The sequence below is a fragment of the Eulemur rufifrons genome, chromosome 1, assembly GCF_041146395.1.
Source record: "Eulemur rufifrons isolate Redbay chromosome 1, OSU_ERuf_1, whole genome shotgun sequence".
Taxonomy (NCBI): Eukaryota; Metazoa; Chordata; class Mammalia; order Primates; family Lemuridae; genus Eulemur; species Eulemur rufifrons.
The window spans coordinates 84,506,740-84,526,531 of NC_090983.1; the positions used below are offsets into that span (position 1 = coordinate 84,506,740).

Genomic DNA, 19,792 nt, shown 5'->3' on the forward strand with positions numbered 1-19,792 from the left:
GTAAATGTGAAGGGGAAGGCCAAAGATGTAGAGAATGAATGATTCAATTCCCTCCTACAGATTCATTTTCCTCAGTTGAAAACTGGGAGGCCACACCAGCTCTAGCACTGTATGAGTGTGTGGAATCCCCACCAAACGACACTGAAGTTCTCAGATGAATATAAACAAACAAACAAAAAAATCACATCAAATGAAACATGCAACACTTGCTGGAAGCAAACAATTTTTGTTTTTTCTCTCTCTATTTTTTTTTTTTAACTCCCAGCCTTCTCTATCTCCTTTGTCCAGCTTATTTCGTTTCTTCCAAAATTATCTTCCAGTAAGACCAGGGAGGCTCCTGGCGGTCTGCATACCACTCATTGCTTCCCCTAACTGGGATGCACCATCATTGTCTCACACCAGCTGTCCTGCCCCTCAGTGTCCTGACCAGGGAAGAGATGGCCCCTGCCATGAGGCAGGATGTCTCGGCCAGGCCCCAAACATATTGGCTCCAATCCTTGTGAGCATGGGGTTCTTTCTACAGACACTTAGCCCATACCAGGTCTGCAGCCACTCAGAGGAAGGGAAGAGCAGCCACACCAGAGCATTCCCCGTCTCCCCCAGAGTCAGCCCAGGCAGGACTTCTGAGTGGGAACTCTTCCCGGGCCAAGGTGGGGAGGAACCCTCAGCACTGCACACTACTGCTGACCCACTGAGCTTGGCCACTGGCTCCCCTTCTCTGCACCTGCCACCATCACAAAGATCATGATGGTGCATTCATTCAGACACCTCCTGGTACCACTCAGGCCAGCCCCAATGTGGGTTACTTCTGCCTCTGGCAGGATACCCCAGGCATGTGTCTTCACTCCATGGTACCACTTTCACCCCTTCCCACCTCTGCTGGGGTTGCCTGATACTCCTACCACATACCAAATAGTATTGAATTACAGGAAGGGGAAACATGTTTTCTCTCCCATAAAATGCCTATTCTTATCCTCCTCCATTATTTGGGATCATCTGGGGACATAACTAGGACTGCGGGTTTGGTCATTGGCTTTAAGGCTTCCAAAAATCATGACTCTGGCTCTGCTCAGACACACACACACACACACACACACACACACACACACACACATACACACACACCATAGAGAGACTTTGCTGGATACTGAGAACTCCACTGAAAGTTCCTATTCCTTCTGCCACCCATCCTAAGACCCAAGAAGGGGGTATAGGATCTTGTGTAAGGCGGTGACCCTGGCCGCTGTGCTGGGAGCACAGGGGAAGCTCCATGCCTTATTGTTTTCTTAACAAGTATGCCCAACCTCCCTGGAGGAACCAGCCCAGCTCGCCAGCCTTGTGATATGAGCTGGAGGACAGGCTCCTTCCATGTTTGCAAGCCAGAATCACTGATCCGTTAGGTCAGTGAGCGTATGGGTGTCGGGTAGGGTGTGTCGGGTAGGGTGCTGGCCTTCCATGTGCCTCTGTCACCCAGGAGGGAGGGCTGGGGTAGAGTGGGGTGAAAGACCTCTACCCTGTCCATACCCCAGCTCTGTAGCTGCACCACCTTTGAGATGGACATGAAGGAAATGTATTTTAAGATGTTTTACTCTCTTCTTTATTTATTTATTTTTTTTGCCTCACCCCTCCCCTACTCTCTTCTTTAATTAAAAAAAAAAAGTATTCTGAAAGCAAGAGAGCAAATAACGAAAACAAAATAAAACCAAAAATATTACCTCCCAGTGTCGGGGAAAGACTACTTTCAAAACCATGTTATCTCCCCATAACTATTTTTTTTTTTTGCCCGTTTTCATGTCAGATTCTTGATCCCTTTACTCCTTTTCCCCAGCTAGACACATGGTTTCCCTGTGCCAGCAGTTCACACCAGCAACAATTCTATCTCCTACAGTTAACAGAAGCCGGGCACTGTGCTAAGTGTTTTAATATGTTATCCAATTTCACATTTTACAAAAACACCTTCTGGAGTAGCTATCAATAACCTTATTTTACATTATGTGACAAGGGTCATGATAAATGCAATGCTAATGTTCAGCAAGTGAGTGAGGGAAGGGAGGTAGCGCACTAGGGCATGGAGAGGATGCACAACGGCCTAAACTCACACACCAGCAAGAACAAAGCTGGACACGTGCCACTTTGCCTCAACCTCAAAATGCCTCCCTGCTGGACAAACTTGTAATGTTGGTCATTCCTGGCACTGATTTTAAAATGAAGTTTTCTCCTATGTAAATATATTGGAGTGTCTGCTTCTTTCTACCAGGTTCCAGAGCCGAGGATGCTGGTCCAGACTCTCAGGTGCTTCTCCTTTATCCAGTGAGGGCTCAGGAATCCTGACCTTTTGGCAAGACACTGTGGACATCTCTGCTGTATTTTTTCATCTGTTCTTTCTCCTGACTGAGACACCTCCTAAGAACCTTGATTTTGACTTCCATTTTTTAATGACCTCCTACTCTTTAGATTACAAAAAGTGGAATGTGTACCATGAAAGCCCACTGTCAGCTTCTTCCTGCCAAGCTGTGCCCCCAGCCCCCGTGGTCATCAGCATATGTGGAAACAGAAAGTGAACTGCACTTGGAACAGGGAGGGAAGGATGGACTCAGAGGGCACATGTTCCAGTTTCATCTCCATTGTTCCAAACTGCCTTCCTGGCCCTCGTTAATGAAGAGGCCAGGTTTACCGATCTCAAGGGCTCTTCCAGCTTGAAAATTCTATGAAACCACTGGCTTAAACATATCTTTCATAATGATCCAAACAATCATAATGAACTTTGAAACTATTAAAAAATAAATTGTACTTTAGCTGATCTCTGCTGTCAGTCCTGACTTCAAAGTTCAGATTGCGAATTGAATCACCCTAAAACATGGTCCCTATCTAGCCAATAAATTCAATATATCCTGCATTCGTCCCTTCCTCCATTTTCTAAGCTTTTCCAGCACTTCCATTACATGACTTAAGTGTACTCAGCCCAGATTAAGTGGCATCATCAAATTCAACCTCTGACCTTTAGAGGTGAAGACCTTCAGGGAAATGCACTACTGTTAGGCCAGCATAGGAGCATTAGATATCGGTGCCATTTACTTTGCATCTATTCACTAATTCATTCTGAACACTGTTTCAACACACCTTCAAATCTGATTTTAGGCTTTGGGTTCTGTAATAATTAAATCATGCTCTGGTTTGAAAGCTGGCTTGTCTATTTCAAAATCAATCAAGGGCAAACAAATCAGAGAGTCTAACAAAGATGAGTAAGAGAGGGTGAAGCCTACCTTTTAACGCATTCCTGGATTTTATACTGAATACAAGATGCTTCTCAAAAAGAAACTTTTTAAAAGTATCCTTGATTTGTAAAAAAAAAAACCCAGTGAGAACACATAGTTCCTTTTTTGTTTGCTATAAATACAACTCTCTGGGGGAATTTCTCCATGTCAAAGTTCACTCTAACGGAAATGTCTTCAAAATATCAAAAGGACTTAAAGAGCTAAAGTCACTTCCCCCAATCATTTTTAAAAATTTAACCTAAGCAGGTGAGGAGTGTTTAAATAGCTATGAAATTCTTCTCAAACTTCCCCTCTCCATTCATCTCATTACCAGACTCTAGTGACCTTATTTATTGTCTACTTCAGAATTTAATGATTAGGAGCACATGGGCTTTCTCTGACAATGCTCTAGAGCTTGAAAAAATTAGAAGCACTGAGGAAAGAAAATATTTTTAAAACATCTAAGGTTTCCATCAATATATTATAGAGGGAAATTCTTCTTGGTGCTCTTTCAGAACGGGTCTTCCTGGGCCACGGTCTACTTGGACCATTATATGACAGCCCTCCTCCTTGGAAACAGGATATGTGTCTTTCTCTGCTTTGTAACTCCCACACCACAGCATGTGACATATAATAACCACCCACGTACTATTTGCTACATGAATAGAATCTTATGATTCCAGGATAAAGACAGGAAAAAGAACCTAAGACATTTCAGATCAAAACTTCTCTTTTCTAGTAAAACAATCAGAAAATTCAAAGACTGAGAACATTTTTCTGGATTACAGAAAAACTGAGAAAATGGTTATGATGACAGTTTTCTAAGTATCATGTATTTATGTAATCTTCTAACCTCACACCTGACAATGGAGATTTGTATATGAGACACTTCCCAAATTGCGAGTACGTGAATTTTGTTTATTTAGGAACATACACCCATCCACTCATTTATAGACTCACAAGCAAAATTCACTAAGTTCAAGCTTCACACTAAAATGGGTTGTGCATCTTTATCTTTCTTTCATCAAAATGAAACCCATCATTTTTTATGGATATTAACATTTTTGTCTTAAAAAGTAAGTTTTGAATTACTTTAAAATTGTTATAAAATATTTGATGTAAAGGTTACATAACGCATGAAAATGAAAGGGAGTGGCACATTAAAAAAACATTTATGATAAAATGTGTTCCTTGGAAATATGAAGTAGCAAATAAATGTAAGCTGAAAAAGCATTAGATATAGAAAACAGGTCCTTTTTTTGTCTTTTATAAAATGTAATAGAAAGTCTTTCTATATGTTCACCCTGCTGTAATATTGAAAATGTTTTTTTCAAACTAAAATAGAGAGAGGTTTTATTGTGTGGTATGGGTGTATGTTGTGTGTGTGTGTATATGTGTGTATATGAGATGTGTTCTAAATTAAGCCATGATTCAGAGGCGACTTTGGTTCTGTTGATCAATGACAACATACCTCGAAGACATCCCTAAGGTAAAGGATCCAAAGGAACCTTTTTAGCTGTCACAAATAACTTACTACAATGAGAGAAGCAGCAAGAGCACACACACACTCACACACGTTGTACATTAGGTATGAGCAAGATCCAGTATTTTATGCACCAAGTGGATTAGTAGCATTGGTGCAGAGATCCTACTCTCAGCACCAGTCGGACACCAGTAAGGGTACATATGACTTCTGGGCTGCAAAGATGTCACAGCCTCATTCATGGTGTTCCGACTGGATTCTCTTTGAACATATGCCCTTTCAAGTGAAATTAATCAATCTCTTTATCACTCTCACTGCATCTGGAGCCGTAATCATTACCCAACTGCTGAGAAAGAAATGAAACCACTAATCGCATAGGGAGTGGAACTTAGTGTTCAGAGCAGGGAAGTTTTTATTAAGTTCTAATTTGAAAAGTGATTTTTCATGACTAGCCAAACAAGACATGCTAGGAGCAGGAGGCTGCACTACCAAAGCTCCCAGCTAAGTATACACTGGCATATTATCAACATGTTAACAACTACAAAATTTATACTTTGCTTAAATTATTCATTGATTGAATCTTAAAATCAGCTTGTAATACTTGACATAAATATTCTGGGTAGCAGTATCAGAATCCATCTGGTTCTCTGAACTTAAATTAACATAAATGCTGGTAAGTAGCAAACACATGAATGCCCATTTATAATCCTTAAATTTTCCCACCAGTAATTTTAGGAACCCCACTTACAAAAATTGTTCCATAATCCCACTGAAATGCAATGAATAAGAGTCTCATCTACTTGTGTAACTTTTTGAACTTTATGAAACCTTGCACCATTTAGGGGAGCTAAATATAGCTGTGCTTCACTGGAAACTAAAGTACAAAACCCATTTATGTTAACTAAAATACATTGTCCAATTGACTTGCCTTATAAAATTGGACATGTGCTCCCAGAAGAAAAGTTACAGTGTAAAAAGACCATTTTAAAATCACATTTAAGGATGCAATAGGCATTTATCTTGCACCTTATAGCTGAATGATAAATGGCAGTTACTTAAGCATATGATAATACACAATACAAATAAATATTAAAAGAAAAACAAGACATTTAACTCCCAAGGGCCTAGAATTTGAAAGCACTGGTGATAGCCTACAGGATTTATCTCTAAACAAAGATTTTAAGAAACAGGTATTCTCAACAATATAAGCTAAAAGACCCTGACCAGCTCCTGCTATCTTTTAATAGTCTGTTGATTTAACTAAGGGTATTTTTCTTAACATAGTTCACTGGTACTTTAAAGGGTATTTGCTATATTGATTTTTGTGCTGGAAAAAATGACTCTTGCCATGATAAGGGTCTAGGAGTGGCCTTCTGGACATAAGAGGTAGCAATGATTATTAAAAGTCTCAGTTCCCCACTTTCATATTTCAAGTGAGTTTTAGCACATTGCCAGCTTCTACTAGGCAGAGAGTACTGGAAATAAGCTTTACTCCTACATTTAATATTCAGAAAGTCCCGAAAATTCTATAAAGCTCCCAAATACCAATTTTAAGCAGAGAATAGCTTAATCATTGAATGATAAACTTAATAATTAATCATTGCAAGATACAAGATCTATATTTTTAAAAATCTATTACATTTCTTTGCTCTAGAAGTCAAAAAACTGAAAAAGAAATTAAGAAAACAACTCCATGCAAGATGACTAAAAATACTTATGAATAAATTTAACAAAAGAAGTTTAAGGCTTGTATACTGAAAATTACAAAACATTGCTGGTAGAAATTAAAGAAATGGTGAGACATTCCATGTTCATGGACTTAAAGACTCAAAATTGTTAAAAGAGTAATTCTCTCTAAATTGATCTACAGATTTAACACAATCTCTATCAAAATTTCATCAGACTTTTACACAGAAATTGTGACATCCTAAAATGAAATGGAAATGAAAAAGAAAATAGCAAAAGCAATTTTGAAAAACAGAACAAAGTCAGAGGAATTTCACTTCCCAATTTCAAACTTCTTATAATGCTACAGTTATCAGAACAGTATAGTACTGGGTGAAGGACAGATACAGAGATCAATGGAACAGAATAGACAGTTCAGAAATAAACCCCTGTATTTATGGTCAATTGATTTTCAATAAAGATGCCAAGGCAATTCAATGAGAAATTTCCATTACATTTCCATATTTTTATAACAAATTATGCTGGTACAATTGAATATCCACATGCAGAGAAATTGAACATAGACCTTTATTCATACCACACAAAAAATTAATTAAAAATAGATCACAGACTTAAATTTAAGAGCTAAAACTATGAAAATTTTAGAAAAAACATGGGAGAAAATCTTTGAGACCTTGAATAAGGCAAAGATTTCTTAGACATGGGACCAAAAATATAATTCATACATTTAAAAATTGGTAAATTGGACTTCATCAGAATACAAAACTTTTGCAGTTCAAAAAACACCATAAAAACTGAAAAGACAAATTACATATGGAGAGAAAATATTTGCAAAACTCACATCCAATAAAGGACTTACATCCAAACATACAAAGAACTCTTGAAATTCACTAATAAGAAAACAAACAATCTCATATAAAAATGCAAAAAGATTTGCATAGATATTTCAGCACAGAAAATATACAAGTGTTTAATAAATACTTGTAAAGATAACATGAGTCATTAAAGGCAAATCAAATCCATAATGAGAAACTATTTCACACCCATCAAAATAACTATAATAAAAAAGATAGATAATCACAAATGTTAGCAAGAATATGGAGAAACAGAGCTCTCATATATATTGCTGGTGAAAACGTGAAATAGTTCAGCCACGTTGAAAAATAGTTTGCATTTCTTAAGAAGTTAAACATGTTTTTGCCATAAATCCCAACAATTCCACTCCCAAGAAAAATGAAAGCACATGTCTATACCAAAATTTGTACACTATGCTCATAACAGCATTATCAGTAGTAGACAAAAAGTAAAAACAATACAACCATCCATCAACTTGTGAATACATTTTTTAAAATGTGCTATATCCACACAATGGAATACTAATCAGCAATACAAAGGAATCAAACACTAATATATGCTCTAATATGGATGACCTCAAAAACATTAAGTGAAGTCCAAGAAGCCAGTCACAAAAGACCAATACTGTAACATTTTCTTTAAATGAAATATCCAGCGACGGCAATTTATAAAGACAGAAAACAGATTAGTGGTTGCCTGGGCTGGAGGTGGGACCAGGGATTAAATGTAAATGGGCATGCAGGATTTTATTGCAGTGACGAAAATGATTTAAAATTAGATTATGGTGATGACTTGCACAACTCGGTAAGTGTACCAAAAACAAATGGATTATACATTTTAAATGGACAAATTGTATGCCATATAAATTATATATTAATAAAGTTGTTTAAAATATAGGCAGTCTTTCAGGCTAACAATTACTAGCGTGTGTCAGTGTAGAATGCCATAAAAGAGAAGTCTCCTCTTGGCACACAACATCTGTTCATCTGGATGATCAAGCACCCAAAATGGTAACCAATTAACATGAAATCTAAGGAAATATAAAAAGTGATAATCTTTTTAGCTCCTGAGATTTTCTTTGGAGAATGGCAACATCATAAGCAGTTCTAAATTTCATAGTTTCAAAAGAGAAAAACCTAAGACCTTGTCATAAGGAAAACTCAAGCAGTGAAAGGACATTAGGCAAGTATTAGTTCTATCACATATCTACGCTATTCAAACTCAATTTCTTCAATTGTAAGATAAATTAGGATCCCTGTCCTATCTACAACATCCCAGCGCCATTGTGAGGCCCATGTAAGCTAAATAAAAGAGAAGTTGCCATAACATAGTAATTTTTTAATTTATTACCAAATATAAAGGTGTTACACTCTTTTTCCCCCCACATTTCAAGCCTAAAAATGGAAGAAATCAATGGTATGTGCCCATCCAAGCTCAAACCTGGTTTTGATCAAACAGGCCAGCTCTAAGAAAGCTTTGAGGCTACAATCTGCCTGGTAATTGCTTTGGATAGAATCCCATAGCTCTTGCTTTGAAAACAATAAAATAGAGTTTTATGAATGAAAATGTCAGGGAAAAACATTGGCGGTCCAATATTTGAAACAGCTAAGATACATGAAGAATACCACTAGAAATATGTAATAAGACAGAAATTTTAAAAATACTTGTTTTAGAAAATAAACTTTAAAGTGCCAAAAAAAATATCTAATGACCCTTTAAAAAATGATATTTATTATTAGGTGCATGTTTATATATCCAAACTGCATTATGTTCTACATGTCAGAAGATGGAGGGACAGAGAATAAGTCTCTTCAAGTTAACACCCATTTATCAGTAATAAAAAGTAGGATTATTTAAGTACTTAATATGACTTTGAGCATGGAATATGTACTTTGAGTATAGAAAATTTAGTTTGAGTATATACTGTAGAATATCAACTAGGTTTTACATAGTTTTTCTCATTTGTTCCCATTTTACTGATGAGAAGGTAGAGGCATAAAGTTAAGGAACTTGCTCAAAGTCACACACATCTCGGCTTAAAACCCAGACAGTCTGATTTCAGTGTCCGTGCTCCTAACCACTCCACCCCCTTGCCTAGTACGTAGTGTCAGCTCCTTTATTATTTACAGGCATTTGAAAATGGTCCAAAGTTCTATACAAACACAGCTAAGTAATTAAGCCTCAAAACAGTTTTCTAAAAAAGATTAAAAATACAGCATTCCTTTTCAACATAACATGCATACTTAGCAATAGAAATCTTTGAGCAGCTACATTCAATGAAAAAATTATTAACCCAGAAGGAAAATCTACAAAAAAAAATTCCATAAGTTATTCTTACTATTTATTGTTACTTTTGCAGTTAAGTGTATTCATGAATGAAATACATTATTGGAGGATAAAACTACACTTTTGGGGGTAAATTATCAATGTAAGGGAGTAATAACATCACAGATTTTCTACATAATCCACAGTTTGGTTCCCATAGTAACTCTAAAGAGAAAAGAAACAAAAGGATGAGATGGCTAATTCATATTTATAGTTTTGCTAAGAAAATAAGCTTTAACGTACATATTATTAAAAGAAAGTAAAAAAAAATGTGAGTGGTGTTAAATGTATAGCTTTTGAACTATTTCTCTGCTTGACTCTCAGATATCATTTATGGCACTAATGTCTATAGCACAGATGTCATTGGTGGCTATAAGGTTTTGGGAACTTGGTTGAAATATCAGAATAACTGAATGAAAAGAATGAATCCATAAGAAACCTATGGGAAAGTGTATTTTTAAAAAAGATTTGATTCCAATCAGATTGACTATGCTTTATAATAGCACCAAAGGTCATGACCACAAAGGTAACCTTTATGAATTCATAATACTGTCATTGAGTCTTTAATTCACGTTTCAATCCCACTTTCATAGTTCTGACTTGTTTTGAATTTTAACTGTTTATTTCTCCCATGGAAGAAAAAGGTGAAGGGAGATAATCCAGGTGCCATAACAGAATTTCTCCATCGATAATCTGATCACCAGACAGAAATCTTTGCCGTATCGATGGCCAATCTAGTAGCTCAATTTGACACCCAATCATCTACAGCCAATGAACATTTGCATTAGCATTTTTGAAGTTTTAAAGTGGGCAAAGTTTGACAGCCAGTTAATTTTATTATGGAAAGATTTTTTAGCATATTCTCAAAGAGAATAACTGAGTCAATCACCACAAAATGAACTCACTTCAACATGCTATTCTATTCCCGAAAAAAAACGTCTGTGGTAGAAGTGATAAGAAGTAAATGAGATTTCCCATTAATGTGGGGGACATAACATAAATATATATTTTCACTCCCTCCTAATACTCTACTGAAATGACAGCAAAGGCATTAAAAGATATGACTCAATAAAAGGTGTAAAAAGACGAGACCAACAGGATAAGAGGTAGAGGTGGAGAAGACAGCAACCAATTTTGCAACATGAAGAGCAGACAGAGGTGCTCTTAGCCCTTTGGCAATGTAAAGAAAGCTGAAGATTAGGTGCCTACAGAAGGGTACGGTAACAACAGCAAAATCCCAATTTATACTTGCAATTTATACCAATATGCAATTTATACTCTGGAAGGCTTGGGAGCTGTGCAAAAAGATGAGATCAGAATGACATCAAACTTCTCAGTAACAACACTGGAGGCTACAACACAATGAAGCAAGACTTTTAAAATTCTGAAGGAAAACTAACTGCCTTTTATCCTTGAATTCCATACCCAAGCTATCAATCATATATATGACAACCACAAAGACCCTTTCGGATATGAAAGGATTTGCAAAATTACTTCCAATGTACCCTATTTTAGCAGTACTAGAGGATAAGTTTAGCAGTTCTGGAAAATATGGCAATAAAGGCAAGAAAGGGAAACACAAAACAGGGTACAAAGATCCCAGATGAAAGAGAACAAAGAGACATTCCACAGATGACAACTGTGCAGCAGTCCAAATGGAACCAGGCAGACAGAGGGCTGTGGAAAGATCTCCCAAAGAAAAAAACATAACAGAGTGTTTGGAACTGTGCTCTAGTGTTTCAAAAACTTAACAATGGGCACGTGACACATCAAATGAAGCATTGGGGGAAAAGCAGCAGGGAGCTGGAAGAAGATCAAGCAAAAGAAAAAATAAGGCAATTTTTCATTTCTATGTAAAACAAAAAGCTGACAAGAAAGGATGCAAAAGCATAGTATACTGCTTGACTCAGCAGAGAACAGTATAGACACAGAATATAAACATTGTTTATTAATTTGAATATTTTCAGAGAACCATTTTAAAGGACTGCAATAAGGAGGGGAGGAGCAGATAGATGAGAGATAAACCCTCAACTAACATAACAGAAAATCGATAGAAAATAATATATATATACATATAAATCAAGAAAATATCCATAATGAGCATATGAGCATATTACTCAGAAATACGAAGGTAAAAATTATAATAAACAGCAAAAAGAGTTCAAACTGGCTGCCTCTGGGGAATCAAACTGGGAGGTGGAATCAAACTGTAATATCTCATCATAAGGACTGGAGTAATATTTAAATTTTTAACTGGGTACCTATTCTGTCTCTTAAAAAATGAGTTCAATATCTTTTCCAACGAGGATCAGCAATAGTACCAGAACCAAGCAACATTAAAATATGGATCCTTTATTTTCACGTTTACTTATTTATGTTTGACTTTGGTTTTCAGTCATTTTATATTCTCTCAGCATATACTTCAAGCTCTAGAGTAACATGGATCCTCCTTTTTCATCTTCTCACTTCTCAAGCCCCCTAAACATATGCATGTGCGCACACACACAAACACACCCAAAGACAGCGCCCCTCATTTTACTTAATGTGCTGGGGATATATTAATATTATGCAAAAGTTATTTATGTTTTAGGTACTTGGAATACACCAGTGAATAAAACCAGCAAAATACCCTGTCCTCATGGAGCCTACATTTTAGTACAATTTAGAAAAAATAATAGCAGAGTAATTTATTTTGTGTTATTTAGGTAATACAGATCTTTTTCTGATCTATTTGGAGGATTATAAAATTAGTTCTTGTGGTCTCTAAGAAAAAAATGATTAGAATTTTTAGTAGTGAGCCTCATGCCATATACGTCTATACTCTTTGATATCACAGATTTAACACTATTGAGAGTACGTTACACGCATGCCTCTTAGATAAACTAATATCCATAGAAGTAATTTAAATGATTTCAATATAATCAAATTCCCTGAAGAGATAGTTTGTGGACTTCTAGCACATATTTTAAAAAACAGCTCTTTCCTAGGAACATTTTATTTTCTCTAAAATTCTTAAACTTTAATATATATGTATAATAAATATAATGCAATTTTTCTTTAAAGTACTTTCAACACTAGAAACATTATTATTTAAGCTACAATTAAATATTAACATATGTAAGATACTTTATTCCTTATGCAATGCAATTTTCATAATCTCTTTTTTCCTGAAAGATTAATTCTAACTTATCTACTTAGCTCTTAGAACATAGATCATTATTCTCACTCTTTCAATTCATTGAGCAGGAGCTACTGAAATTAAAACTTTCCAAGAGTCTGGCATATAGAAAGAAAGTTATAGACCTAAAAAGTCAGTAAAATAATTTATGACCATTTATTAATAAAGTTCATTTGGCTGTCAAACAATCTCCCCTTTTTTGTGCATCTAAGGAAGAAAAGTATAAAAAAAATGAGGGCAGGCACAGAGGCTCATGCCTACGATCCTAGCACTCTGGGAGGCCAAGGTGGGAGGATCACTTGAGGTCAGGAGTTTGAGACCAGCTGGAGCAAGAGCGAGACCCCATTTCCACTAAAAATAGAAAAAATGAGCCAGGCATGGAGGCTGAGGCAGGAGGATAGCTTGAGCCCAGGAGTTGGAGGTTGCAGTGAGCTCTGATGATGCCACTGCACTTTAGCTCCGGCAACAGAGCAAGACTCTGTCTCAAAAAAAAAAAAAAAAAAAAAAAAAAATTGTATAACATAAAAGCATAAATAAATATTTTTAAAATGAAATTATTATATGATAATGATAGAAATAGTAGCTAACAGTTATTGAATAGCCACTACACATTAGATATTTCAATATATTGTCTTAATTCTCAAAACAGGTTTATTATTAGCCTTATTTTCAGATTAATAAATAACGTTCAGAAATAAGGATAAATAACTTTCTCCCCTTGGACATGCAGGATTTGAACGTAGGTCTACCTGTGTCCAAAGCTTCAGCTCTTTCTACCATGCTAGAGTGATCTCTTAGGATGACTTAAGGCTATTACAAAAGCCTGTTACAAAGAAACAAATATGGAGGGTTTTTTTTTTTTCAGACCTTATTATTCAAAACAAAATTTGTTTTCCAGTCTTTTTATAACCTCTTTTGCAAAATGTAATTTGAGGGTGCTAAACATGTTTCAGAACTAGATAGTGATGATGGTTCTACCACACTGTGGTGTACTAAATATCACTAAATTGCATCCTTTAAAATGGATAAAATGGGAAAGTTTATGTTATGTGTAGTTTACCACAATAATTTTTTAAAAAGGCATTTTGCTCCCGAAAGGAACTATATTAGACTTGTATCCTCTCCATAGTCAGGATCACAAATTTCAAGCCCGCCTCTTGATTTCTAAGCCTACAGATTTAAATTCTACCTCCTTGGTAGGGGCTCCCAAATTTATATCTCTAGCAGAAACCTCTCTCCTGAATTCAGACCCCATGTATCCAAGTTCCTCATCAACACTTTCACATGAATTCCTATCAGGATCAAAAATTTACCATGCCTAGTACCGAACTCCTAACATTCCTTCTATCCCAGCTTCTTGACAGTCAGCCCATCTTAAACAATGGCAACTCCTCTTCCATCTGCTCAGGGCAAAGTCAGCATCACTTTGTGTCTCTTTCCCTCCCACCTCACATCAGGAAATCCTGATGGCTTTACCTTACATCAGGTTTTCTCAATCGGGGCACTACTGACATTCTGGGGATTGATAATTCTTTGTTGTAGGGAGCTATCCTTTGCATTTTAGGATATGTAGTAGCATCCCTGGCTTCTACCCAACAGATTGCCGTAGTTCCCACCAGTGTGACAACCAGAGATGTCTCCAGACATTGCCAAATATCCACTGCAGGGCAAAATCACTCTTAAGTACGTCCACAATTCAACCCCTTCTCCCCACCTTCACTGCCATGACCTTGGTTCAAGCTATCGTCATCACTCTCCTCTTTATTTCTGCAGTAGCCTTCTAACCATGCTCTTCTCAACTTGCCATCCACAAGGGTCCTCTTCAAATCGTGTTGAAAAGAAAGTCAGATCATGTCACTACTCTCCCCAAACGCTTCAGTGGTATCCCATCTCACATGGAGTAAATGCAAAAATCTTATTTTGACCTATGAGGACATACCTGGTGTGAGTCCTGTTGCCTCTCTGACCTCCCTCCTGTCTCCCTCCCATCTTCACTCTGCTCCTCACGCTAGTCCCGCCTCTGGTCCTCAAGCGTGCCCCACACACTCCTGCCTCAGGGCCTTTGCCCTTCCTGTTCCCCTCACCTGGAATGTTCTTCACCTCAATATCCCCATGGCTAACGACCTTCCTTTCTTCAGGTCTTTACTCAAATGCACTTCCTTAATGAGGCACCCCATGAACAAGCTACTTAAACTTTTAGTCTTCCCTACCAGTGTAAATCCCTCTTTCTGGCCTTGTCTTTCCTCCCCAGCATGGGCCACCATCTCACATACTGTCCATTTAGCTACTGTTCATGTTTATTGGCCTCTCTAGGACGGCCGAGAATTTGTCTGCTTTGTTCTCAAACGATGTACTTCATGGGTTTGTTACCATGCCTGGCACATAGTAAGGAATCGGTAAGCCTTATTAGAATGAGTGAACCTCTTAAAAACAAAACTGAGGAATTTTTAAAGAGATTCATGCTATATATGGTGGTGTTGGAGATCATGATCTGTTCACCTCTACAAAACAGACAGGCATGAATAGCCACATATTTAAACTTAGAACAACAAGCAACACCATTCCTTATCTCACACCCTTGCTGACAAGTCCTTCTTTCTTGGCATAGATGACAGATTGCCTGACCCTAAATATAGACCAGAGGATCTCACCACAATGACAGGCATTCAACAGCCTTGCCAGATCAATGACCCCATAGCCAACAACTCACCAGACACTCCCTCTGTACAGAAACCCTTAGAAACTTAATGTGTCATTCACTTATCCTTCAATCCATTGTTTTTCCAATGCCAAGACTCACCTACAAATGCTTCTACTTTCGATGAGATTGACAAACATCTAACTTACTGATTCAGGGGGGGAAACAATAGAGACCAGTAAAAGAGCTTCAGTGATTGGCACTACAATCTAAATGTACAGAATGGTTTCTAGGTTTCTAAAATAAAGTATAGTTCTCTGAGTCTCCATGGAAATCTGTTCAAATTCCAGATTAAGGTGGACCTGAGTCCCTGGATTTAATAACATACTCTAAAAATACAGCTCATTTCAACTGAAATACAGTTAAAAAATAAAATGTAATAAACTCATCCATAAATAAACAGATTCTAAGATGTTGAGGTTGTCTTGGAAGGTGATGGCCCAGAGTGGCTTCAAGGGATATGATCCTCAAATCGATCTGTTGCTTACCTTTAAAATAATGTTGCATTCATGTCAGCATTATTTATAACAGCAAAAAAACTAGAAACTGCTGAAATGCCAAGCAATAGGGGAAGAAAAGATAAGGCAACGGGGGACTGGTTAAATAAATTATTGAATAAAAGTACAAAAGAATGCTATGCCATCATTAAAAGAAGCAGTTGACCTATGCGCACTAAAATGTAATATTCATCAAAACATCATTACATAAGAACAAGCTGCAAAAAGGGGTCCAGAGCATGATTCTGCTTATAGGAAACACGTGTGCATATAGGAATGAATTAAATATTTTCAGATCCACCATTCTCCACCCTGCTTCCTGCCCAAGAAGTTCATCGGTATTGATATACCAATGCGCTCCCTTGCCTAGTGGCTTTGGGCTGGATTTACCCAATGGGAGCCCTGAGGACAGAAGGAAAGTAGGTGGGGCTCTTCATTCCCCTGCCCCCTTTCTATTTTTCACTGCAGGTTGTTGTATCCCTCTAAAGGTCACTGCATCTATCAGGCATCCTCTGCATCATGTTGTCTTTCCAGTTCCAGGAGCTAGTCTTTCTCCTGGGCCCTGCAGGCCTAGGAGCTGTAGAGACTCCCAACTGATATCACCCAGGGGCACTGGCACAGCCCCTTATTGCTGTCCTTAAACCCTGCCCCCATTTGCCCACTTTCATAAATAGTCCTTTTATTAAACTCTCAATTACCTACTTTGCATGTGCCATTTCCTTCTTGGCAAAACCTAATTAATAACCATAATTATATGTGTATATGTATGTGTACTGTGTGTGACTTGTGTACACAAATATGCATAAAGGTGTTCTTATGTACACGTACAAGGAACATTTCTGAAGGATACAAAAGGATTGGAAAGTGAAATACATCTGGACTTCTGCTTTTAATTTTGTACCTTTAAATTTTTTTCTACTTTCAAAGTATTGGTCATATACGAGTAGTTTGGTTTAATAGCAAAACTAAATGGGGAAAAATGTATATTATTACCTTTTCAGAGGCACTGTAAGGAGGGAAAGAAGGAACAAATATCAGGGGAAATGAGAGTAGTGACTTAATGCTCATTTTAAACCATGTGATACACACGATGAAAAGGGGTCTCACTTCTACCACTGCAGACTTGGTTCTGACCATCTCGTCCCAGTGACCTATTTTTAGAAAAGCATTTTTTTAAATTTACTTCAAAATAAGCCCATTTTCTTAACAATCTCACTCGTGTTTTAAATTTGCTACTTACCATTTTAATTGCATTTGGGGGGGGAGACTTTAGACAAGAGGATAGTCATAAAAATGGGCTTATTTTGACTTGATAAAATGTTTGTCTTTTGTGATTAAAACAAAATAACCTCACCACAGAAATGAAACATTCACTTTTAGGACTATTTCCAAAGCTTCTTAAAACTACGGTGAGAAAAAAATGCAAATCCCTAATGTGATATTGGAGCTCACAATTAAATTAATTTATAGGGGCTTTAATGCAATTAAATTTCCTCCAGACTGTATCTCTAATGGTGCTGGGTTTTTTCACTTAATATACTTCAGAGCATAATTCACTTTCATTTTTGCAAAGTCATTTAAATATTACAAATATCACTTTTGTACATATTTCCATGGTGACACAATACGTTTGCAGTCTATTTAATTTACAGATGATGAGACCAAAATGAAAACTCTTTGAGGACCATAGATCTTCTACAACATCACATTTTCCAACTCCAAGATATTAAGTGTATATGTTATCTGTATTTGCAAGAAAGGACTCTTGAAACAGTAATAAATATTTTAAATGATCTGATTCTGAAACTTTAAGAAAATTAAAATCCAGAGCAAAGAAAAGCATCAGTGATACAAAGAACCAAGATGTTCAGGGTTCATAATTTAAGTTAATAAATTATTAGGCTTTGAAAGTAAATTTAACAGATCTTTTCCACAGCCAAATTAAGGAAGTATTTAGAGAAGAACGTACGTTATGTATATAAGCTGCCAAACCTCAGCTCAAATTACTCATATACATAAAGGATCGCATATGAGGTAACTAAGGGTCTCAAAATACATTAAGGCAACTTCATAGTCACAACTAATGAGCAAAGAGGTTAGGATAATTTTTCATGCTCCCAAACCTAGATATACAAGATCTACGCTGCATATAGCTAAGTATTTTGAACCCTGAAAGAAAGACACCTACAAAACTGATCCAAAGCATTATTAGCCTGAGGATACAAGCTAAATTCAGATGTCATTTTTGCTACAAGTGTGCTGCACAGTGGTGAAATATTTGACAAAGGACAAGTAGATGTAACTATGGAAATCATAACTTTAATTGACAACAACATGAAAATTCAGGAGGATAACAAGCATCACGGACGGGAGAGACAATTATGCAAGAGTAAAAATCCCATGTACGCTGCATAATAAAGACAGCCTATTTTTCCTCTCTAGATGTTTCCCACTACTCCACAAATAAGAAGAACAAGAAGGGAAAGAATATTCTTCTCATTAATGAAAATGGGACAAAGGAACAGCCAGGGCATTCCTACCTGGTTTCCAGGTGAACTGATTATCCTTTTTGCCTTCCAAATGAGCTGCATGGGGCAGCAAAAGAGACAGCAATAGAAATAGCTTCCTCATGCTCCTCCATACCCAGCAAGTGACAGCCAGAGTACTCTTTGGAAACATTCTTCAGATTTTTCAGCCTTTTAACTTGGCTACACCTAAAAGAAAAAAAAAGAAGAAAATCAGGTAAGTTTCTTCTGTACAAAAATGATAAAAACTCACTTTGACTGCTAGAACCTTTTTTTATGATGGTATTACCAATTTTCCATTACCATGAAGATAGTACATATAATTTTAACATTTTCAGGTCAGCAGTTAATTAGCCACATTTTCAATCCTTACCCATTGAAGGCATCATCAATTCTACAGATGCCAAAGTCCCTCAGTCAGTTTACTCTTATTTTTAAAAGCAGAGTTGGCAAATACCTGGTATGTTGCCTCCCTTCTACTCAGCCAAATTCCTTGAAGAGCTTATGATTTGGGGAAGGAGATACACACGCATAACGAAGTCCAAAATAGGACAAGGAATGCTCTAATAGCAGTATTAAGAAAGTGGGAAGGAAAGATTGAGGACAAGGCAATTAGTTCCTTAGTGCTATGAAAAAAGAGAGGAGAACCTCACACAGGATAATATCGGAGAGGAGCCTAGGGGAAATATAAGGACTGGAAGGAGTCAGGAAGGGCATTTCAGGCAGAGAGACCAACAAGGCGTTGAAATGCATTTTGTGTTTGGGGACCGGTGATTGCTGTGAGGGACAGAAAGGGGAGGGAGGAATGGATGGAGGTGAGATTAACACATAGGCTGGGGGCTAAATTATGAAGAGCTTTGAATGTCATATAGTGGATTTGGGATTCTCACGTAAATACTTCACTGTAAATAGTAACAATAAGAATCACAGATGAGCAAAAGACTTTTAAATAACCAGGATCAGTGTGTATAATGGTCAGTGTACATAATGGATTACTAATGGATGATGCTAGAGAAACGGAGGCCGGTTAGGAAGCTAGTGAAATAGTTATCTAGGCAAGTATTGGTGATTGAAAGGATCAGGGGAGATTTGAGAGTGGGGCAGAGGTTGGATTAAAAGGATTTGGTTACCAGTTGGATGTGCTATATAAGGGGAGAAGATGAAAAAAGATATCAAAACTACAAGCTCAGATGCCTGAACTAATGGGACCCCTTTACCAATGATGGGAAACAGGGAGAGGGCCATGTTTGAAAAGTAAGACAAAAGAATTTACTTTAGAATAAATTAAGTC

The 19,792-nt window shown here is 37.0% G+C and overlaps 1 protein-coding gene across 1 annotated transcript in view; it reads right to left on the bottom strand.

Moving 5' to 3' along the window:
- THSD7B (thrombospondin type 1 domain containing 7B) overlaps nucleotides 1-19,792 on the bottom strand; it is an 841,191-nt gene that overhangs the window by 706,189 nt on the left and 115,210 nt on the right. Inside the window, exon 2 of the mRNA XM_069473127.1 lies at nucleotides 18,517-18,690. Coding sequence (XP_069329228.1) covers nucleotides 18,517-18,655 — 139 coding nt within the window. The 5' untranslated portion in view covers nucleotides 18,656-18,690. The remainder of the gene's footprint in view (nucleotides 1-18,516; nucleotides 18,691-19,792) is intronic.